Here is a 25,276-nt window from a genome sequence, read left to right as displayed (position 1 = left end):
AAGGAATCTCGAGGTGAAGAAACAGAGGCTGTAAAGATGGCCTTACACAGAAAATGGAAGATCCCTGGCCTTAAAAATACAGTCTTTTGAGACAGTTTGAAAGAAGGTGAGGGAAACAATAATGATAAGTACATATAGCTTTAGAAGATGAAAGTGCTCCTACTTTTAAATTGATTTTGAAGAGGAGAGAAAGAGAGATGAGAGAGGTTTATGATAAGAGCTGAATGGTGGGGAACAGAGCAAGGAAAGCAGATTTCACTATGGAGAGCAGAGAGCCACCCATTCACTCGTTTATTCTACCAACGAAACCCGGAGCTGGTCCCTGGGGTTACAAATGAATCAAACACAGCCCCTGTCCTCAAGGAGCTCACAGTTCAGTGATAGAGTGTGTACAAGGGACAGAGGAGGGAGCCGTGATGGGGTGCTGGGGAAGGGTATGTTAGGCCTGTTGATGAGAGAGGAGGGCCTTCCGGGCCAGCAAGAGTGTTTTGCAGAGTGTGGCATGAGAGAGAACACAGTGTGCTCTGGTTTGTCATTTATGGCCGCAGAGTGAGCTTTCTAAGGGCTTGTGGAGGTTATGGTGGGTAAGGGAGGAAGATGGGAGTCAGTAACAGGAAGACCCCCGTTCCGATCCCAGCTCTGAACATTGTGAGCAGGGGCTAGTCATTCTACCCTCCGTTTTCTCCTTAACTCTTAGTTTGCTCACCTATAAAATGCAAGTGGTGGGTGGAAGGAGGACATATCCCATCCATCTCTGAGGATCTTCATGAAGATTAAAAGGGGTGTTGGGTGTGAATGTGCTTACAAACTCCCCTGCGTCTAGCATGTGATTTAATGAATTCTTTCCAGTGGCTTTGTAAGGGTTCGTCTCGTTTCTGCAGGGAGATGACACTTGCTGTGTTATCTCTGCACTTGCCACCGCGCCTTTCCGACGGTGGCCTGGAAAATCCTCCTGAAAGGCATTTGGTCCATGTAGCTGCCCCTTGGGGTCCACAGGAGGGAGGAGCCATCCAAGTGGACCAAGAATACCCCCCACTCTCTCACCCTGAGCAGGTCCATGTGGAAAGCCAGGAATGCCCTCCATATTCAGTATACAGAGCAGTGTGTCAATTTCCTGAAATTTCCCATGAAAACAAAAGGGTTTTCATTTTGAGAAATCAGAAACCGTAATGACTGCTTATTGCATTTGAAGTATCCAACTTTAACCCATTCACAGTAGAGAGTTTTTTAAAAGAGCAAAGTGTACCAGAAATTGTGTCTCTAAGTGTTAAATATGGTGCTTGCATTATTCTTTTTTTAAAAGTTCACTTAATCTCTCCTCCTTTGCTCTATATTTTCCTGACTGGTATTATTGTGAGAATTTATTAGTTAATGTTGTGAAGCATTTTGAAAATGGAAATAGCCATTGACATAGTGATGAGTAGTAACGTTTTTAAGTGTTCTTTTCTATTTCAGAAATTAAATTCCAGGGATAAATCTTACCAGCTCTCAGATTAGTCAACTTTGCCACCTGCAACACATTTTAATGGGCACATATTTTCAGTATGTTATGTTTTGGACCAGGAGAATGAACATGTATTAAGTGCTTACTGTGTGCTGAGCTCTGAGCCAAATGCCTTAAATTTGTTATTTTCAGTCTTCACAGTAACACTGCAAGGCAGACAGAAAATTGTTCGCATTTTTCAGATGAGTAAATTTGAATTGCACCTCAGAGAATCTTAAGTGGCTAAGCCAAGGTCAAGGCTGGAGCTGGTTTTCAAACCCAGATCAGATAGACTCCAAACCTCATGCTCTTTCCATTATACCACGTAGAATTTTGAATTAAGATCTTTCCAGTAACAACAATTTATTTGGCAGTATTTACTGAGTAATAGCAGACACATAGCCTAGAATGTTTTTAATCGGATTAGATCATTTACTTTCTCTGAGACTACCGGGTTGCATTTTATGCTGATAGGAATTCTTTCCTCAAACGTGGAGGTTTAGGGAAGGGCACAGAATTTGGTTTCAGACTTGAGTTCAAGTTGCGGTTCTGGCTGAGTGACAGTGGACACTGCCTGAAGCCTCATTTCTCCGTCATGTGTAAAGTGACTTCACTTCTTCAAGCCTCAGTTTCCTCAGCTGTAAATGAGAGGAGTGACAATTACCTACTTCACAAAGTTGTGGGAGAATTAAGTGAAGTAACGTACGTGAAGATACCTATTACCATTTATTGTGTGCTAACTGTTGGCAGTATTGGAAGGACTTCATGGTAATTGCTTGCCTAGACATTTTCCTGTGTAAACCAAACAGGATCTATGTTTATTGAGCCTTTGCCATATTCCAGGCAGGGACTTTGCTAGGCACTTTGTATGTGCTTCTCCATTACCACATTTATGACATTATATAATAATTACTTATTTACTTATTTATTTACTTCCTTGCAGGCAGGAACCTCTTTTATTTCCTTTATATCCCTGGCATTTAACATAATGGCTTTTGGCTCATCGAAGGAACTCATTAATGTTAAGGAAGTTAGCTTGGCTTTTGTTTCTTTATACTGCTTTTCTTCTTTTAAAAGATAACTTCAGTTGTGGGAGGGGCTATTCAAATGAAGCACTATATTATCATTAGTAAATTGTGACTTACACCTTGCTTTAAAATATGCCTGTAACTAAAGAAGTTTAGGTTGCACTGATTTGACAACAGCTGATTCTGAATATCTGTTAGTCTTTCACTCTTTTAAAAGGTAAATTTCTGGGATAAAAAGAATATATCAAGAGTTGGAAGTGTTTGCAAGCAAATTTACTTTGTGTCTATGATTTCAAAGGAGATGGTTACCCTACTCAACTCTTTTCAGTAACCTTAGTGTATCATAATTTGGATGTGTCATATCTAAATTATTCTTAGGGACATATTAAGTTAGTCCTAAAAGGGTCTTATCTGAGAATTATATATTATGCAGTTTGAATTTTATTATAAAGGTAATAATTTTGAACTTTACCATGTGTTTTTAAAAGGCTTATTATTTCTCAATTTTTAAAATGCCAGTTGGACTCTTGCCCAATTAGTATGAATTAGTGAGATTTCAAAAGCAAGTTTTGATAAAGACAAAAGATTGTTTGTGAAGACAGAAATATTAACTTATTTATCCTCTGTTCTAATCCAAAATTTTCTGTTGTTATGAAGCAAATCATAATGCATACAGTAGGAGATTTTAAAAAATAGAACAATGAGGAGATTGAGATGAAGGAAAACTAAGAGAATTTTAAAAATAAGATAAACTCAGGGGTAAGGTTTGTGCTTAAAAAAAAAAAAATCAAGTTTGCAGTGAGGTCCTATGCTCTTTCTTTACACATAGAGGGCTACAGATTTGGCACTCATTTTCCTAGCAATATTACAAAGAGCGGACCCAAAGAATTACAGGATGCAGCATCCATAAAATAAAAGTAAACCCATCACACCGATAATAGAGAATATTAGTGGTTCATTGCCATAATAAAGTATTTGCCTCAAAGCAGATAGAAATATTCTGATACTTGGTATTTGTGATTTTTTTTTTTTTTGCCTCTCCACTTTGCTTCTTGTTCATGAGATTTTTATAAATATGTATTAGGAGGATCTCCATATGCAGGAAAGAGAGAGAGAGAAGCTCAAAAAGCATGGCGTGGAATGCTGCTTGACAGTGTCATACATTCACAAGATGTCCTTGAAGATGGAGCACAGAACAGAGATCAGGGAAATTTTGGCAGCTGCAGTTGGGAAAATAAATGGCTGTTGTGTGATTGGGCAGATCCTGAAAGCAGGCTCCTGCTCAAACCATGTAATTAAGAAAAGTGGGAGCTTTTGTCCAAGTGCAGAATGTTCATAATATCAGAGTTTGTCAGCAGGAGCTTTTAGAACAGATCAGTACTTTTCACTCCCTGATCCAGGGAACAGTTTTCTTATAAATCATCCACTCTCCTTGCTGTCCTCATGAAGGTTGCTGCCAGGCGATAAGGCAGACTTAGACTGTAACCTCACTAATGCGCAGTGATGTAGGTGAAGGGGAGACCAAATCAGAAACTGTCTCAAGAAATGCGATTTTTATTCATTTGGTCCTATGTAGAAACAAGCAGAGTGTGGCCAAGGAGAGATCCTGCAGGACAGCTCTGGGAAGGAAATGGAATCATTTTTTGTTTGTTTGTTTTTGTTTTGTTTTTGTTTTGTTTTTTGAATTTTTGAATTTTATTTTTTTATACAGCAGGTTCTTATTGGTCATCCATTTTATACACATCAGTGTATACATGTCAATCCCAATCGCCCAATTCATCACACCACCACCACCACCCCCGCCACTTTCCCCCCCTTGGTGTCCATACGTTTGTTCTCTACATCTGTGTCTCAATTTCTGCCCTGCAAACCAGTTCATCTGTACCATTTTTCTAGGTTCCACATCTATGCGTTAATATACGATATTTGTTTTTCTCTTTCTGACTTACTTCACTTTGTATGACAGTCTCTAGAGAGATGGAATCATTTTTAATACTGTGGCTCCGAACTGGTTTGAAGGATTTGACATTTTCTTTATTTTTTAAAAATAGCTTCCTTTCAGACTATAAAAGTGCTATATTTTCATTGTAAAACCAAAAAACTTGGAAGATAGAGATGGAGACAAGTATAACAATCACCTATAATCCTACTATTTATTATTAACATTTTAATTTTTCCCTCCTACTCTGTGCATGTTTATATAATTGACATAGTCAATTTTTTATTTCACCTTTTTTCTACATTGATTACAAACATTTTTTCATGTTATAAAAGCCATTATAAACATAATTTTAACAGTTGTGGAATACCGTGTCATAAAATTAGATGATAACTTACTTACTCACCCCCTCTGTTGGGCCCTCAGGTTGTTTCTATTTTTTCACACTTCTGGGTATACTTTTCTTAATATACCTTGTTGTGCATACTTTTGGTCTACAGAATTCTGGATTCTTTTCTGAGCTTCAGAATGGATCATCGGTCCAAGAGTATGAACATGAGGTTCAGAAAGGTTGTGCCAATTTTTATTTCCACCAGTAATGATGAGAGAGAGACTATTTCACTGCCCTTTAAAGCTTGACACTTGCAAACTTTGAATATTTATCTATGTTCTCTGTAAACATTTTGTCCACAAACAATTCACATCCACACTTCTCCCAGCCCAGGTCTGCATTCTCACCAACCCTGGTTTGCTAGAGTCCAATTTTACTTGCACCCACTTGCTTTCCCAGAGAGTGTCCCTTTTTCTAATGTTTCTTTCTTATACAAAAACAAAAAACAAAAACAGAAAACGAAGTCAGTGAAGGAGGAAATTATAAATAAAATTTCAAGTGTGTTACAGGAATTTTCAAATTTAAAACTACCCTCTCAGATTGACATTCAAGATCTTTTCACTAGTGAACATACAGATATAATATGAGGCTGTGTGAACCGTCCATGGGTCTAATTTATACATCGGCCACTTATACGTGCACTGAGGTGCTGAGAACCGTTTTGTTTCTCTCAGTAACTTTGGCTTCAGAATGTCCCCAGATAATCTCTCTCCTTCGAATTGGAAGGGCTGCTGGCATTATACAATTCCTCTTAACAAAGAGAAGGTTGCTCTGTGCAGATTTTTCTAGATACTAACTCCCTCTACTCCCCTCTGCTCTCCTCCTCCTCTCTACCCCAGCTGTGTTAAGAAAACAAGATTAATTTTCAAAATAAAAAATATTTTATGTAGATATCTGAAGAATTCAGTCTGAGTGTGCACAAAACTTAAATTCAGAGCAGTGACCCAATGCTTTAAATCATGGTATAGATACAGAATAACATGTGGCTTTTTACAGCTGAATCTTGGTGAGTTTGCTCATACTCTGAGCCACTAGCCAGGCATTTTGTAAATATACAGTACTTATGTTTACATGAATTGTGCCACGGGCTACTGTTTATGCATTTAATCAGAAGATAAGTCCGATTTAGTCTGTGGACAGTTTTACAAGTGACTCATTAATGTTCTTTGTATGGAAAATGAAGATAACATATATTCCATCACAACTGGTTCCCATCCCAACGGGAACCCATAGCTTAATATTAGGCATTTTGGTTATTTTGTCTACATTAAACATTCAGAGTTTGGGGGCTTAGGGAGTAGAATGGGAAAGGAATTGTTTTCCAGTTGATTTTTTTTATTAGAGCTGATATTTTTGCAGGAAGCCTGAGCGCTTGCCCACGAAATCGCATTTATATTAAAATGAAAACATTTGTCTTTTTCAAATATGCCTTTAATGAAGAAATCTTATTGAAAGTTTGGGATTGTATTTATTTATTGGCCATTTCTGAGAAGAAGACTGAATGGGGGCGGTGTGGGGGTGGTTGTCGTTTGAAGGTTTCCCTGTCTTTATAATGAACTGGACGATCAAGCCATCCCTCAGCTCTGGAGAGTTTTCTGTAAAAGTCTGTTAAAACCAAATACTCAGGGGTTGTACCAGGACTGCCCCAGATGGGCACACCAGGAAATCATTTTAGGCCCAAACTGAAGCCCTAAAGAAACACTGTAAGATATAAAGGAGGCCAGTATTTATTTAGAAGGAGAAATGTATGTGATGTGTCTGGGGAAGAAGATTAAAAATTTGGATTTCTGTGAATTTGAGAATAATGCCTAAAAGACATTAAATTTTGATGATGCTTTTCATTTAAATGCTGGCCTTGCTATTTTAAGTATTAATGCCTCTTATTCTCTCCAGTGGCTGCTGATTTTTTTAAAAAGCCCTGACTGTCACCACTGAGAATACTTTTGGCATGCCTGGTGTTCATCTCCAGTGAAGAAGATGCTGTTTCAAAGGAGTGATGCCTCAAGCTTACCTCATTGTTACAAATAGTCACTTGTTTAGGACATAAGCATTTAGACCAGAAACAGGATTGTCAGTTCAGTATCAGAATGGCGTATGACTAGTCTATGTGTAATTTCATTTATGTGCTTTTAATGAGGGGGTGGGGCATTGTTAGACAAAGTCTGAAGGGAATTGCTTAAAAGAAAGGGGTGTATATGATTGATTTTAATTATTTGTTTACCTCCCCTCCTGTCCCATCCTTTCACCTTGAACCCTCTAAGGGCAGGGATCAAATTATTTTTGTTTCCCCAATTCCTCAAACAATGCCTTGGTCTATAATAGCATTCAATAAACTTGTCTTGAATTGAAAACACTTGTTTTAAAGATATGCTGAGAATTTATTACCACATAACTTCCTAGAGTAAATAGGTCTTTCAAGTTATTTGTGCATCTGCCCAAAGGCATTATTAAACTGCCGGCATGTTTTCCTCAGTTGGAATTAAATTTTTTTTTCTAGAATTTTCTAGTTACCGTCTAGCAGAATCTACAGAAACTTGGTACAAATGGTTTTGGGGGACCTGAGTGCAGTGTTCAGCCAGATTCCCCTGGTCCAGGGGTCTTTGTGAGTCATCACCTATAATTTGGTTGGGGGTGGGTGTATATTCCCAAGTGCCCTTTTCCTAGACTGATCAGATCATAGATCTCAGCCCCTCCTTGTGGGCCCCGTTAATAACATGTCTCCTTCCCAGTTGAATAATAACCAGGAAAATGTTACGTTAAAAAAAAAATTAATCTGAAGGGACTTGAGCAAATTAAAACCTCTTGAAAAGCATGGAGTTTATGAGCTGATGGACAAAACTTTAAAGAAATATCAAATTGGGGGGGGGGTGTAAGGACATTTTTAGTATCTTTCAAGGAGGAAGAAGAGAAGTGAGGAATTATTCCTAAAAATAATATCTGTCTTCAGGAACACAGAGCCTGCTGTGTAATTTTCTAACTTTGGGGATTTGTTTTTCAGGCTTTTGAAAAGTGGGTGAGATGCAGTAGTCTGGGCTGCTCTACCAGAGTCTAACATAGTGCATGTCAGAATTTTATAAGGGTCAAGTGGGAAATGCCTACAAAGAGAATTAGGACTTTTATTTTTGTTCTCATGAATAATTTAAATCTATTTCTTTAACGGTTCGATTCAGTGACTGCCCTTGGTAAACATTATTCTTCATGCTCTTGGGAGCGCTTGTTCTATTACATAAGGCTTAGCCTTTATACATAAATTTTCAAAAGTCCTTCCAGCATGGTAAAAGGAAACACCTTTAAATACTCATTACAATATTTAATAAAATACATATGTGGATCGCAGATGTCCACACCTGAAGCAAGTTTGCAATGAGTACAATTCCTTTAACATCTTTCTAGTTTCTGGGAGTGCTGACATTTAGAGGGTGCTGAAAGTAGAAGGGAGAGTATTTGAAAAAGAAACATCATATTCCTGTGACCTTCTTAGGTTCTTTTCTCTTGATCCTTTTGACTGATGATGGAGTATCGAGGTCACTGCCCCACCCCCCAAGAAGATCAGAAGTTGAGGACAGCCGAGAGTGGCGTGATGGGAGTACAAGGGCCCTGCACTGGGCTCTCACGTGATGAATGTCAGTAGTGAGTTCTACATCGACACAGGTTCCTCTAATATAAAATTGGAACCTTTTATTTGCCTCGTGAAGTAAATACTGAAAGTGTAAACTAGGTTAAGGTACGTAAATGCAAGACCATACAATTTATTGTCAGAGTGCCATTTCTGTGGAAAATACTGGAGCAAAACCAGGGTGGTGTGGCTGACCGGATTGGTGTGAGGGCTATGGTAGGACCCCTGCTGTGCCTACCTGGGGTCTGGAACAGTGATCTCCTCAGCTGTGAGGAGTAGGACCAGCCCTATAACTCTTACCTGACTTCCCCCAAGCCTGAGCACATGAAAGCCTTGTGAAGCGTGGGGGACAGAGGGAGCTGTAAGAGATTCATGAGCCGATGGAAGAAATATTAAAGGAGGCCTTAAGTACTTTCCAGAATTTTAGAATGGGTCTCGCTTAATATACTTAAAGGACTTTCTGGCCACAGGACGTGCTTGCTCTCTCCTCTGACATGTGGACCCTTCAGCAATAAATATTTGTTTGAATGAATGAATGAGTGAATGAATTCTGAGGGCAAGAAATTACATGAAAAGAGTGATTGGGGAAGGAAGGCAAGTTTTTGCCCTTTGATTATATTGCTACTCTTAGAATCAATTGGGAGATTTCAGTCTGAGACAAAGGATTGGCTTTAGTGTACCTAAAATGTTATGTGCATATATATATTTTATATATGCACATATATATTAAAATGTTATGTATATATATATTTTTTATATATATGCACATATATATTTTATGTGCATATATATATTATTTAGTGTACCTAAAATGTTATGTGCATGTATATTTAGTGTACCTAAAATGTTATGTGCATATATATATTTTATATATATGCACATATATATTTTATGTGCATATATATATTATTTAGTGTACCTAAAATGTTATGTGCATGTATATTTAGTGTACCTAAAATGTTATGTGCATGTATATTTAGTGTACCTAAAATGTTATGTGCATGTATATTTTTCTGAGAGCAAAGGCATTCACCGGCTTCTCTACAGGGTCCATGTCAGCCAAAGCTTCAGCCCTCCTGCTTGAATGAATGCCTCTTAGAATCTGCATTTGAAATAATATCTAAGTGTATGCCTGGCATATAATAGCAACTCAATAAGTATTCTGTCCTCTTGTTATATGTAAGATGGAGAGGACATTAATAAAATTATTGGCTTGTACTTCACAGGGTTGTTAAGAGGGATCTAGCAAACTATTGGACTTTTGAGGACTTTCATTCATTCAGTAGTTCTTTATGCAGAACCTACCAATTCTCAGGCCCTGTCCTACACGCAGGAGATACTATTATAAACAAAACAGATGTGGTCTCTGTACGATGGAGCTCAGAGTTCAGGTCGCCATTCTTTGTGAACTGTTTAAAGTACTCTACTCAGAAAAGTAAGGAGGTAGACATGTCTCCACACCTATATTCAAGTGCATTTCTGTGATATGGCCACGTTCACACCCTCCCCGAAAAAAAAGTAGACGTAAACTCTCATCTAAGGGGCCATGTCTGCATTGTCACAAGAATACTCAAGTGAGGTAGCCTGTAGGCCTAGGCTTAACTCCTAGCTCTGTCTCTAACTAGCACTGTGACCTGTGCAAGTCACTTCCCCTTTCTGGTCCTCAGTTTCCTCATTAAAGTTACAGGGTTGGGCTTGGTGGTCCCTAATGTTCTCTGATATCTGTCATGCATCCACACTGTGAACTCAGTGAGGGCCAGCTCCTTGTCTTTGTTGTCTGTGTATCCCCAGGACCTAGCACAGTGCCTGGCACTCCAGGGCTCCATCTCCCTTCATCTAACATTCCCAGATCTAGCCATTGTGGAAATGAACCCTTTTTTAATGCATATAACCGGGCATGTCCAGGAAGTAGTGTAACAGATACCTTGGGTGGACAATAGCAAAAGATGTGATTGAACAGTTAATTTAGGACCATTGGGAAGGACCCAGAATTGTGGTGACAGAGATGCCATGAAGGACAGAGAGGGTTGGCTCTTATTTTCAAGAACATCCTGAGAAAGAAAGAAGCCTGGCCCAGCCTCTGCTTCTTACCCCCACTGCCTCCGCAGAGATAAACGACCCTGAGTGATGATCCAGCAGCTGCATGCCTGAGGCCTTCCCTCTCGCTTTTGTTGTATATTTTGCAGGAAAAAAAAAAGGGGGGTGTGGGAGGGGTGAGGTTAATGCCTTGAGTGTGAGTAATTAGTCATTCAAACCATCAACATTTACAATGACAGGATTTGAGTGCCTACATTATTGTGCACTGCTCTAATAGTTTACCCCTGAAATTTTCTGCCTGTATAATGTTTCTTAAAATATATCACGGGAACATAAAAGATTTAATGCAGTGCTTTGTACAACCATTAGAGTTTGAAGTCAACTGAACCTCCTCAATGCTCTATCCTGGATGCTGACTGTAATTCTGTTCTTAATTGCCATTCAGAGGAGGGAAGGAAGGCAAGTCAGGGGTTTGGAACCTGGTCAGCTACGAAGTTGGCTGTGAGACCCACACAGAATCCTTCATTGAAGTCCATATGCACACTTGAGTAACTGATATATTTATTTGCAATGACAGTTGTGCTGTTAGAATATCAAAGGCCTTAGAGTAGGGAAGCAAGCGTTCTGATTTTGCCGAGCCGGCCTCTGAATTTATTGGAGGATATGCTTCCCACTAATACACATGTTTACCTCTGGTCTGTTTCCCAAGTAGAGATTACCAGTGTCCTCTCCTTAAGATCTATCATGTAACCTTAAAGTGCCACAGTTTCATATTCTTGCATTCAGTATACTTACATCTTGGCAACTTTCTTATTTTCCAAGTAATGTTTTAAAATGCTCTTGGTTCACTTGTGTATCAGATTTGATTCTGACATTTTACATTTCTGATTCTTTTTTTAAGCCTGTCTTGCATCCTGGGATGCGTCATTAAGACCAGCAAGGGGTCTTATTACACGATGTATATTAACACATTTGCAAATGTTTCTCAGCTTTGAAGCTGTACGTTTTTATTGAGAAAACTCTGTGTGTGTGCATATGTGTATTTTCCTCAGTTCCTTCTGAGTCCACAAAAGGATAACTGTGTAGTGTGTGTGTGCAGAGCAAAGAGAGCTCCATCTCCATGAGACGAGAAATGACTTGACCTAATTTATAGGTTTGTTTGGTTAAAGTACCTCAGTACCGAACATTGTATCTCATGGTTCCTTTTCACGGGTCTGGGCCCAGTTCGGGTTGTCCGATGTCCAGATGTGGCTCAGCTCCAGGAGTCGACATAAATTAGGAAATCCACATAGGATGTAAGGAGATCCAGAAAGCTGATTGGGGAACTGAAATTTCTTTGCTGCAGACTTGATACTTCCTAGGCCTTTCTGGAGCAGGGAGATGTTCACAGGGACAAGTGCTGGCTTTTGCCACGTGTGTCTGTGAGTCGAGCATCCAGTGAACAAACACCGAACACGGCTGTCAGGTAACCTTCAGTAGTCTTGGTCCCGCAGAATCTCAGCATGCTTAGGTATGACTTACATTCTTCTTACGCCATCATTAACACCCAAAAAGCTGCCTCGCTGCAGAATATTTTCTAGGTGTTTGTGCAAGAGCCGAGCCGTAAGAAGGGTAACCTAAGAAAGTGGAGCAGCGAAGGTGTTCTGTAGATTGTGGGACTGGCTTTTTTGCCACTAAATCAAAATGTAGTAGTTGGGCAGCTCTGTGATTCTGCCACCCGAGCCTCCTGAATTGGATAAATTCTGTTTTTTAAGTTCCTTATTGAGTTGGCAGTGCTCCTTGTGTTTGTTGCCTGGACACCTGACTCAGTGAAGCAGTGAGACGACACAGCAAACGGAGGCACTGCACAGACCCAGGAGGCCGACGGCTTGGCAGAGCAGAAACCTGCCTCTCAGCCAGGAGTTTCAACGATGCTCCGTAACAACATCTCCATTAGCGTGACCCCTCCCCTGGGCGCATCGCCCTCATTCTTTCCTGGGCCCTTGCCTCAAGGGCAGAGCAGCTGAATAGGATTTACTGGGTGCATTTTCTATCAGTGCTGAGGAGAGCTTGATTTACGATTCCTCTCAGGAACCCTTTGCTTTCTCCTTGCTGTTTGGACCAGCCTAACACAATCCCACAGTTGACCTGAAGCCAAGAAAGTTGTGATGATTAAAGTGGAGCCACTTACGTTACCTACATGATGGCAAAGAATCTTAGAAGCTTCCCACCTTCCTCAATCTGCCTTATTTCCATGACTCCTCTTGAGACTTCTTTTTTTTTTCTTTTGGTTTCATATCCCATTTGTGATTATCAGAAGAAGAAACGATTACAGTAACGCTCACCTATGTAGGGCATGATGAGGAATAATATTTATGATGCTTCTAGCCACTTTATGTTCTAGGCAACTTATAACCTTGCACAGTAGGCTTTATTCCAGTTTACAAAGAGGAAACTGAGGCTTAAGAGTATTGAAGTAACCTGCCTGAGATCACAGAGCTAATCAGTAATAGAACTAGAATTTTAAGCTGTTCCCTTGGCTAAAAACTCATTCCCTTTTTACTACCACTATGTTTCAGATGAGTAAATAAGCAAAAAACAGAACAAAACAAAAGCAAAAAACGGTCTCTAGTTGATGAGCAACTAGAACTTTCATACGCTGCGGGTGGGAGTGTCAATTGGTACATCTACTTAGAAAGACTATTGACAGTATGTACTAAAGCAGAATACACCCTATGACCCAAAAAATAGACTTCCAGGGATATTCCCAACAGAAATGTGTGTGTGTGTGTGTGTACACCAAAAGACATGTATATAATGCTCATAGCAGCATTATCTACAATAGTTAAAAACTAGAAACAACGCAAATGTTCATCAAAGTAGAAGAGAGAAATAAAACGTGATATTTTCATACAATGGAATTCTCTACAGCAAGTGGAGAAGAACAGCCTACCACTACATCTCACCACATGGATGATACCCAGACATAATGTGTGAAAAGACGTAAAAGAGTACGTATTGTGTGATTCCACGTACGTAAAATTCAAAAACAGATCAAACAAATCTATGGATTAGAAGTCAAGAGTAGTGGTTACCTTTGGGGGTGGTATGAATAACAGGGGTGGGGACACAAGAAAGGCTTCTGGAATGCTGGTCATGTTCTGTATTGTGATCTGAAAGGTGGTTACTTAGGTGTGAGTTGTGTTTACTTTGTAGACACTCCTTGAGTTGCACCCTTAAGATTTGTACATTTTGCTACATGTATATTATATAAACATGCTTATCTCCCCAAAATTCTCTGAGCAGCCAAATGGTAGTAATGGAAGCTACTAGTAATCAGGTATCTGCTAAGCTTTGGTTTCCTTGTCTATAAAATGTAGAGGATATTAGAATATGGCTCACTGCTTTCTTGTGGGGAGTCAGTGAGAGAAGTCACATCAGGTGATCGGCAGAATGACTTTAATAAATATCAATGATTGTGGTTATGTTCCCACCACTATTCAGGCACTTTACATATATCTGTCACCAGATCCTTCTTACCACCTTGCAAGGCAGGTGGCATTGTTCTCCTCTTTCAAATGAGGAAAACTAAGGCTCCCAGAATTTAAATCACTTACCCAAGGTCCCACAACTAGGGAATGGCAGAGCATGATTCCATTTCCAAGGAGTTGATGGTCAATTTCACGTAAGACAGAAACCACACCATGAAGGATGAATAAGGGATGGTGCTGGGATAGAATGGAAAAGTGGGACTGATGAGCTGCATCTGAGGCCAGGAAAACTGGGTGCAGGCCCAGACTCTGCCCCACTTTCCTGTGATGACAGAGAAGTTGCTGGATGTCTCTGGAATTCATCTCAAACATGAGAGTTTTGAACTGAATTTTATTCCCTGAAGTGACTTCTGGCTCTGTAGTTTTGTGATTCTCCATGTTTGTCATTCTATACAAGGCATCTTTAGGACCTGGCTCCATGAGCTTAAACCCATTTTTCATGTGAAACCTTATTCTATCGATATCTTCTTGGGACTTTCCTGAATGCCCCTATCCTTTAAGCAGGCTTAATTGCTCCTCTGTTACAGGCCCATTGTCCTACTGTAGCCATCTGCCTTCTGTGTCCTCTGTGGACTGTAAGCCCCTTGTGGGTAGAGACTGAGACTGATCTCTTTTATTTCCATGCATGCTGCCTCAAACAGTTCACACATTCGTGGAAATATTTGTTTTATTAACTGTTTAGATACAGTGAAAGTCATTTTTAAGTAATGTGTGAGAGGACAGCCTGGGGCTGTGCTAGACTTAAAGTGGAGACCTAGAGAGAACTTTTCCTTCATGTTTTTAATTTTATTTGAGGTCCAGGAGAAATAGTAACAGAGGCGCTGGGGAGAAAAATTATTAGATAACTTTGTAGCTCCCCAGCATGCCTTTATGAAATCTGAAGTTTGATCAGTATTAAGTATCAGTGAAAATCTAAACCCTTCCCATATGGAACAACCCCACTTAATTTAATGTCATTTTACTTTATGAGACAGTTAATAAACAGGTACTGTATTTGAACTTGTGAGCATAGCCCTCTATATTTAGCTTTTTCAGCTTTAATGGAACTATAATTTTAATCATGATTATTACTTTACATTTTAATTATAATTTGGTGTGGCTTAAGTATACATTTCTGAGAGTGATTGTGTAATGAAAACAGGAATTAGCTTTTCATTAACAAAATAATGGGAGAGTTCGCACTGCATTCTAGTCTGTGCTCAAAATCTACGAGCTGGCCTAAAAATAGCAAGGGGAGTTTAACATTTTGGTTAAAAACATGTTTCTAAATTGGCTGTGTTCACAACCCCATCTCCTTTGCTCCATCCTGCTTTATCTTGTTCTCTTTCTTTACAAAAAATAAAATAAAATCTTGAAAGAGACTTTGTGTCTTTGAGATATCAAAAGGCTTACTATTTTTATTTTTATTTAGATAATTAGCACCATGGAGCCTCAGGTGTCAAATGGCCCGACATCCAATACAAGCAATGGACCCTCCAGCAACAATAGAAACTGTCCTTCTCCCATGCAGACAGGGGCAGCCACAGATGACAGCAAAACCAACCTCATAGTCAACTATTTACCCCAGAATATGACCCAAGAGGAATTCAGGAGTCTCTTTGGGAGCATTGGTGAAATAGAATCCTGCAAACTCGTGAGAGACAAAATTACAGGTATGCTCTTCTTCAATATTCTAGGCTTGGGATTCACAGCTGCGTTGTTCCATTAGATGTGCAGATCTTAGCAGAAATGCATATGTGTGGTGATGCCTTCTGAGTGTCTGCAGCGTGTATCCTGCATTCAAGGTCAGCGTGGGTACACAGTCATAAACTCATATGCGTATGTATACTACACGAAACCATATTGCAAATTGGTAGGACTGGGAAGCAGATAAAGATTTTGGAGCTTCCTCAGCTTTAGTTTTTGTGAAATAATCCTTTGGCTGTGTCCTCTTTTATTCTTAATCAGCCACCCCTACCCTTTGTTCTTTAGTTCTCAGTTCTGCCCTCTGCCCTCCCCTATACCAGTTTTTATCTATTTATCCCTTTCCTCTCAAACATTTGGTTTGCGTGTGTCCAGTGTTCTTCCATGTATCTGAGACTGTCTTTTAAAGGGGGCCATTGTGGTCACAACTGCCCATTGTGCCTGGGAGAAATAGGACCCAAGGATAGCAGATCATTCTGGAATAAAACTACCCTGTAGTAGGAGGGAGATGCTTGATGAAGGTATTTTATCTTATTTATTTGTTTGTTGTGAAGATACTCTCTGAGAAGTCAGAGACTTTTTACTTGAAAGTGAAACAATACCCTATACTTCAGTACTTGAAAGTTTTAGGTTCTGATTTTTTTCTAACTGACAGCCATTTATTGAGGACTTAATGTTTGCCAGATACTGACACTACTGTCCTTTGGGGCTGGGGCTGGGGGTAGTTTCCTTGTAATCCTTCTGGAAGTGGGAATGTTTTCTTAGAAAAATACTGGACTACATAGTGACGGCAGTGCAGCTACTGTTCTCTGATGCTGCCGTCCTAAAATCATTCACACTCAGCTTTGAGTATTTGAGTATTTTTGGGTGTTGACTTTTGTTTCCCTCTCTGTGGGCAGTTTAATTGAAGAGCAGCTGACCTATATAAGAAAAAGGAAACTCTAAAATACAGAGATACATTATCTTGATTTTTAAATCAGAGAATCCAGTGTATTTATGTGCGTGTAGCTATATATAGTCTCCAGTTCTTCTAATTCACTTGTTAATTTGTCCCCCATTTATATTAAGTATTTTGCAAAATCATAAAACTAAAATAACTGTCGAAAATGTAAGTCACATAACCCTCTAAACATAATTTCCTCTTCTGTAAAATTGGAAAAGAATACTTATCTCAAAGGGCTTATTGTGAGGATTAAATGAGAGACTGGATATATACTGCCTAGCACAATACCTATTGCATAGCAGTCTCTCAGTAATGGGGGAGGGTGTTATTATTATAGGTACAGTTAGTATGTTTCAAGGAGAATGGCTAGAACAGAGAAATTTTATCAAGGTCTCCAAATGGGCCAGGGCTTTGGTGTTCTTATCCCAGAGCCCTGGATCATCCATCCTTTGACAGAACTGCCTGTGCTCTCAGAAGGCCAATGTTTAGATTCCTGAAGAATCTTTATATAATAGGATGATAATTCAAACCAAATTAAAACCAGTTAACCATATGATTCTTCCTCCCACTCCTGTATAGAAAATGTATTTTTGGTGTAGCCGTACCTTCTAAATAGGGACTCTGCCAGCTATATTAGTGAATATTATTAATCACCTTTTCAAAAGAGTTCCTTTAGAACTATAGCAAGATTTTTGAGAAGTACTGATTCGTGGTGTTGTTCCTTGTTTTCTAAAGACACATGTTTAAACAAGCAGATTCCTTTACTGAAAGAATGCTAATTTGGTAGTTCACTGAGTGTATTTGAATAAGAGTGACAGCTTCGAAGACAGCCTTTAATTTGGTATACAAAACCAAAATTGTCAACTTTGGTTTGTTTAGCACCCTCTCCAGCACAAGCAGAGACATTCAGTAGCATCTGAGCTTAAAGAAGAAGCTTACGGGTTGAAGGCAGAAATACAATGCAGGCATATATTTATAATTATGCATTTTTTTAAATTCAGGGGGGAAAAATTTTTATTTGCAGAGAACTTATGGGAATGAGGCAGGGAAATATAGAGGGACCAGAGATATTTGCCCTCATTTGGTAACAGTGTTTAATAAAAGTAGAACTTGTGGTTGTAAAGAGTGCTTATTAAATTCTTCATTTACACTACCTAATTAATTCTAGCATTTTAAATTAACAGTGAAACTGGTCCCTGCTGTACCATTCCATAGATGCAGCATATTTCCTCCATCCACCCGTTGTTCAGGTTTAATTGGCTACGCTAAAAGTCAGAGAAGGAGGGAGAGATAGGGCTGTAGGGAGGTGGGGAAGGAGTGGGGATCGCTCTGATGGAAGACGCTCTGAGGCCTGCATTTGGGGTTAAGTGATAACGCAGGCTGGGAGAGGTGAGGTTTCACACCAGCCAAGTTAAAAGGCTGCTGCTAGTGGTTCAGAAGTCAGGGTAAATGACATCATCGGTATTTTTGTTGCCCTGATTTTTAACATCCCCAGTCCCCCTTTTCCTCCAACACCTCCCACAGATCTCAATGCATCTTGATCCTGTGAAGTTTACAAGGAGTTCTAAATATCCAGTGGGAGGATTTGGGGGGTGGGAAGTGGCAAAGAGATAAGAATTCAAGATTAAGATTCTCCAGCCTAAACCACTCCCTAAGAGAATGTAATAGATTCCCTTAGAAGGTTCTGGCTTCTAAAATTGAGAGAGAGAGTAAGAGAGGGGGCGAGGTAGTGGCGGGGGGAGGGAGAGAGAAAGAAGGAAGGAAAGAAGGAAGGAAGGGAGGAAGGAAGAAGGGAAGGAAGGAAGGAAGGAAGGAAGGGAGGGAAAGAGAAACTGTTAATGGTGTTGCCAGTAGGCTGGCTTCACTCCTGGCTATGGGTTGTCAACGAATTCTCTGTTTGAATTTGGGCATGGACTTAAGTGTTGTGGTACTGAGGACATACTTGTTATTATTTGTCAAGTACTTACTCTATGCCAGGTACTTGCTAGGCACTGAACATACCTTATTTCACTTAACATTAAAAACAGCCTACATTTTCTTAGATGAAAACACGGAAGCTTAGTGAGGTTAAGTAACTTCCCCAGACAGCACAGCTATTAGCAGGTGGTAGAACCGGGATTCACCCCCAATTTCCAAAAGCGTGCTCTTATGTGGAAGCATGTGCAGGGTGCCCCTGCCAGTGGTACCTGAAGATCCCTGCTAACCCTCACCCCACAACCCAATGAAACACTGGGTTCCTCTGAGTACCAGTTGCTGGCCGTGCTCTGCACCTAATGCACCTAATGCACCATGGCTTAAAACAATACTCCTGTGTATAACGGGAGGCAAAGATAACAATATTTATCATCCTCTGGGGATATAACTCCGCCTTCAGTGGAGACCCAAATTTACTGAAAGTGCCAGGTTTAAGATTCCCTCACAGTGCTTTTGGACATCTGTTAATATCTTCTCAGAGATACTAGATTTTCTTTTTCCAACTGGGAAAGGCTGCTTATCAGGATAATCTAGGTACCAGGGAGAGAAAACGTGTGTCCCAAGTCGCTTTTGTGTGCAGCTGTGAACACAAGGAGGCTCTGGAAGGTATGTCCTTTATTTTTCTCCTCCATCCACCTGCAGCCTCTGCTGCTGGAGAGGAAGGAAAGTGGCATGTGGCCCACAATGATTTATGCAACTGAGGAACTCAGGCAAAGAACACCAAACCCCTGGTAAAAATTCTGTTATTCCCGTGGACTGCAGATAATTGATTTAGTTTCATATGATTTTTTTTTTATTTTGTTGCCTTTTTGCTTTTCAAGCTTTGAGATTGCATTTCTGAATCCAGGTTCCTAGATGATCAATATTTTAGGGGAGGAAACATACGGCTGAACCAGGATAGAGTTAGGCGGCTCAGGGTATGTCTTAAAGCCAGAACAGCTGGAATGCTAAATTGCATTTTTATATTTGTCTCTCTTGTTATCACTTCTCTCCAAAAGGAATAGAGAAAGCATGGGGAAAAGTAACAAAGAAAAATCACCAGAAATAAATCAGTGTACAACAACAAATAGTTTTGATCTGCCTGTCTAGATTGTGTGATTATTTGCATCATAGAGATAAAAAAAAAGAATTATATTTTTACTTGATGTCACTCTCCATGTGCCCATACAATGCAGTTTTTAAGAGGAGTTTTCTGTCCATTTCAGGCAAGTGAGAGCTCTGAAGCGGGGGTTTTGAGGACAAGGTGGTCCAAACTGAACACTATCGATTATAAAACTGAATATATAGAGTGACCGCTATATGGAATAGATTATGCGGGCTGTGGATGGCTGAGAAAGGGTGAAGTCTGTGTTAGCTGGAGCTATTGGCCGGAGTGGGGCGGCGGTGGTTGAAAGATGGGGTTAGGATTTAGGTAGAGGGAAGAAAAGCAAAGGAATGGAGCTAAAATTCCAGTCTAAGAACAAAAGCCTTTTTTATTCCTCTGTGCTTTGGACAAAGGAAGTAGAGCCGGGACGTGCCTCTTTGGAAGCGGTAGTCTTATATTGAAGCAGCATTGCCAAGTGAAGCTAAGCATACAAAAACATCAAGACAGTTAGAGTTGCACCCCAACGGACAAAGACAACATTTCCTAAACCCCACCTCTAATCCATCTCTTCATTTCTTCCTTTATAACACATCTTTGGCTTAATTAATATTAACATTTAGTGGAAAGAGCAGAATAAGGCAAAAAAGATGCTTCGCTACTGGAGACATCAGGGTGAATTCTTTGCCACAGGCTTTGTATGTAGAATCACATCTCTAATTAAAGGAACCATCTCAGTTTTGATTCAGTGACCTTGGGTAACTTCTCGTCTTTCTCGGATTTGTGAAAGTGCTAATAATCCTGTATGTCCCTCTCAGGAGGTAAGATGTGGAGTGTGGACTACAGCAGTGGGGGGCTTGGGCAGGGGGCTGTGTCTGTTAGAGCATCAAGGCCAAGAGGCATTACATGGGATACAGTCCCTTGGGTTAAAGAGGGAGAGGAGAGTGAGGGTTGTGGGTTACCTCATGTTACCTCATATACTTACAAGGAACGACTAATAGGGACACTATGAGAACTTAATTGTTTTCCTTCTAAGATAACTTTATAAACAATAAAAGGCGCTGAAAAAAATCCTAAAATATGAAAGCACTTTGAATTCACTCCTGAAATGTGAATTCAGCCCTAGGGTAAGTTTTATTAGTATAATTTCTGACAGCACCCAGCAAAGATGAATAAAAATAATAGCAGCAGCTTTTGTATGTTTTTGTGTGCCTTCTGTGTGTTCTGGGCACTATATTAAAAACTTTACATATAGTTGCTCATTTAAATAGTAAATTGGGACTTCTTGGAGATTCATAATCATAGCCAGTGTTTATTGAGTACTTACTATGTGCTAAGCATTGTGCTGAGATCAATAAATGGAGTTTCACGTAATCCACAAGACAGTCATTTTCCAGTCAAAGAAACTCGGACTTAGGAGCAATTGAGTCATTTGCCCAAGGTGACTTAGCTCCCAAGTAGGGGAGCTGGGACTTAAACTCTTGGCTGTCTGACTAATTGTGAGTTATCCCATTATAGTTTATTTCTGGCAGTTTCCCTGAAAATACTAAACTGACATCTCCCCTTCACAAACCAATTCAGCTTATATTGCCTAGGGAATGAACTTTTAGTACAGGGAAAATATAATTAGAATTCAAAATCTTTTGTTTTGGAAAATAGCATGCTATGCATTGAATTAAATAAATGCCAGTGTTTTTCTTTTTTTTTCCTTTTTTTTTTAACATCTTTATTGGAGTATAATTGCTTTATAATGGTGTGTTAGTTTCTGCTGTATAACGAAGTGAATCAGCAATACGTATACATATATCCCCATATCTCCTCCCTCTTGAGCCTCCCTCCCACCCTCCTGATCCCACCCCTCTAGGTGGTCACAAAGCACCGAGCTGATCTCCCTGTGCTATGAAGCTGCTTCCCACTAGCTATCTATTTTACATTTGGTAGTGTATATATGTTCATGCCACTCTCTCACTAATGCCAGTGTTTTTAAATTAAGCAGGTTGCTGCTTACCTGAACAAGGAAGCATAGACTTGGAGTGGTTTTTACCTTCAGATTCTCTCTTCACAAAATACCCCTCACTGTGTTCTCCTTTTTTTTATCTTGCAAGCGCCGTATTGAAATGGATGCTGCCTTAAGTTTAAGCATACTTAAAACCCGGCCTCAATTATGCATATCCAAGGAAATCCCAAGATATCGATTAGCTAAATGAACTTTTCTACATGCATATCAGAGGGATATTCGTTAACGATGGGAAGAGTAGAGGAAATAGTAGCATTTACCAGCATATTTTGCTGCTGATTTTGAAAATGTACTTGGTACAGTACAATGTGCCTCTTGAATTCAGAGGAAAATCAGGCAGATTTGCATCTGTTATTTTATTTATCACCTCCCTGCAGTCATTTTATACATATTCCACAAAGAAGAATAAAAGAATTTTGAGTTGTTGACTTGGGGAGGGGGTTGATTATTATTGGAGGTGAATGGAAAATTTTTAGGTATGGAGAAGATTTGGCAAACTAATGCAGTTACAGAACAGGAGAATAGGGGTCTGCTTTATTAAGGGGAACTTAGAGAACGTCAGAACGTTAAGTGCAGACAGTAAGCCATATAATCATTGTGCCTCTTACACACCCATCAAGGGCAATCAGAGACCTCCCATCCTTTCTAATTAGGACAGGTTGGCAATTGAGTGGAGCTGTGAGGTTTAGAGTTTGTGCAGGCACAATCTGTTTCTTTCGACACATTTCTTTCCCCAGGACGGCAATAGGCAGGATCATAGACCAGGTATGCTTTCCTTTTGCCCTCTGGTTATCTTTCCCTTCATCTTCCCTTCCAAATCAGAGGGTTCTGCCCTGCTTCTGAACTCAGATAACCCGTAGGAAAATATTCTCACATCCCAAGAGAGATGTCTCAAAGGATTTTTACCTAGGATGTGAATCAGGACTGGGTATTTTAAGGATTTTCTATTTCTGTACTTTAGCTGACTGTTTGGTTCATAAGAACAATTCCTTGTTCACTAACCACCCCTCCTTCCCCCAACACATAAACACACCCGCCACACACACACTCACTTACTCACTTCCCCCTTCTCTGTAAAATGACCTGGTTGATTGAGACTAGGAACTAAGCAGAAAGGTAATGTCAAACTGAAATTTCCACACATTATCTAAAAATGTAATTCGTCAGCTTCAGGGTAGGAGGAAAGTGCTTTCTGAAATGTGTTAATGGGAAATTCATTTTTTTCTTGTCTTCTGTGAGCTGTGGTAGTGGTGATTTCTTTTTTCACTCTGCCTCCACCCTGCCCCCATTCCACATTTCCCTTACTGCTCTTAACTGATGAACTCTGTTATCTGTCTTTTATTCCTTGTCAGAACTAAAGATCTTTTTAAGTTGCCTTTTTGTTTTTTCTACGGCCCCAAATTGAGCTTTGATGGGAGAAGATATTTCTAGTTTGGAAAGAAGATAAAATTCAGATGGAGGCCATATATTTGTATAAGGCTTTTACATTTGTAAAACATTTTCAATCGGCCAATTATATTTATTTAGTGTCTGCTCCCTCAGGCCAAATAAATGTTATTTCCTTTCCTTCTCTTCTCTTAAATTCTGTATCAGGTTCTGTGAGGAAGCTTAAGAGGGTAAGACATAGTTTGTGCCCACATGTTGCTGCTAGCAGGGCCAGTGAGTGGGGGGGGCCAGGACAAATCGCAGGACCCTACAGCAGCCTGCAGGTCTGGGAGGGGCTGGGAGCCTGCTTATGATGCCTAAAGGTGGTGCCACCTTGCTGTTTTGTGGGGAGGAGGGGGGGGGCGGGGGGTTGTTTTGTTTTTCACCAAAGCCCAAACTCACCTTTCCTGGCCCTAGCTGTTAATTTCATTGGAAAGATAGCACAAAAGGATGCATAACAGAACAATGAAGTTGGAGGTTTGCCTACTGTGTGTCAGCTACAGTGCTAGGCATGCCGTATATGTTATCTCATTGAAGCTTTGTACCAGTTTTGCACGGTCAGTGGTATTGTCCCCATTTTACGGATAAGAAAGCCAAGGCTTAGAGTCCGTTAGCTGGAGAGTGCAAAACCTATGGTCCTTCTATTACCTTACCTGCCTCTGCTGAATGAAGATGAAGGAAACATCAGCTATGGGTGTTCAAAGGATAAAAAGATCACTGTGGGCTGGGGTTCTCAGAGCAAGTATCAAATAGGAGCAAGCCTTGAACTTGGTAGAGAGTACATCGTAGTCTGTATACACAGACCAGTATACAGCTGAGCCAAGTTTCAGAGATATCTTCAAGGGATAATGAATAGAATAGTCAAGACTACTCTGTTAGTACCCCCTTTGTGTTTATGAAATAAGTTCAGAGAGTTTAAGTAATTTTATCCAAGGCCATAGCTAATAAGTTCTGGAGCTATGATTTGAACCCAAGTCTGTCAGACTCCGAAGTGTGTTCCTTCTACTTTGCTAATAAATAACCTGACCTAACACAGGAGGTGGACAACTTGCAGACTTCCCATGGTGTCTGTGATTTGAGAATCATTGTTTTTCTTGCTGAGGTCAGGGCCATGTTCTCTGAGTGACTCTCTTTCCACCTACTTCAATTTCTTGCTGATTTATAAGTTTGGTTTTCTGCTTGGCCCTTGTTTTGTAGTTGGATGTCTGGTGGAACAAGTCACCATTTACACTAAGTGGATGCAGCTAATTAGGGTAATTACCCTAACTCCTATGGTTGCTAATAGAATTTCTCATCACAAACGTCTTAAATCAGATTAAATCATTTTATTGGTAGTATGAGCATAAAATATATACTTAATAATCCCTGATATTTGCCTTTCATGTTTATTTTCAAAGATTTTTATATTCAGTACCTCCTCTGACCCTATTAAAGTAGCCAATATAGGCAATGTCTATACTTACTTTACAGATAAGGCCAGTGCACCCCAAAGAAGAAAACATTTGGCTTCTTATTTTCCTTTCTTTTTCTTCCTCTCTTTTTTATTTTCTTGGCTTGTTTCCTGTCCTGCCTCCTTATTGATTTATATGCCATTTGATCCAAAAAGGATTTGAATTGGCTTATGAGATGGAAAAGAGCTAAAATTAAAATAGCCATAGATTTTTTTAAAAAACAAGGTAGAAGGGAAATGGGTGTAGAATGGTAAAAGGAGACCAGAGAGAAAATTTGTAAATTATATGTCACTAGGTGACTTGTCTGAGAAGTAACAGACCACCTGGCCCCCTAATCTGTGTTTTCTTTATGTCAAGGAAATATGCATGGTGACAACCTTGATCCCCTTCTCAAATGGTAACCAGGATCTCAGCGCTGCTCCCCTTCCCACCACACTCACTAGAGCCTCTGATCGTGGAGCCCATTGCCAGCTCTACTACAGGATAGGATATGAAGCCTGAAATCACATACATAGAGTTTTCCTTTTTTCAAATTAAATCCATGTTGGATTGATCGACCTGTTTTTTACGGCCAGAGCAGGCAGCCACGCAGAGAAGCTGCCTGAGTGGAGCCCCTGTTTTCATTAACATAGGGTGTAGACCGTGTGCCAAAGGAGGCATCCTGAAGCGAGATTCTTT

At 39.9% G+C, this 25,276-nt stretch overlaps 1 protein-coding gene across 8 annotated transcripts in view; it reads left to right on the top strand.

Moving 5' to 3' along the window:
• Nucleotides 1–25,276, top strand: part of ELAVL4 (ELAV like RNA binding protein 4) — a 148,550-nt gene that overhangs the window by 76,026 nt on the left and 47,248 nt on the right. For all 8 annotated transcript variants that reach the window (XM_082430428.1, XM_082430431.1, XM_082430430.1 and 5 more), the window contains exon 2: nt 15,436–15,676. In XM_082430428.1, coding sequence (XP_082286554.1) covers nt 15,436–15,676 — 241 coding nt within the window. The remainder of the gene's footprint in view (nt 1–15,435; nt 15,677–25,276) is intronic.

This window comes from Balaenoptera physalus (assembly GCF_965194825.1).
Source record: "Balaenoptera physalus genome assembly, chromosome: 1".
NCBI classification, from domain to species: Eukaryota; Metazoa; Chordata; class Mammalia; order Artiodactyla; family Balaenopteridae; genus Balaenoptera; species Balaenoptera physalus.
The sequence above is the reverse complement of the archived record's forward strand: the minus strand, read 5'-3'. Positions and strand labels throughout refer to the sequence as shown.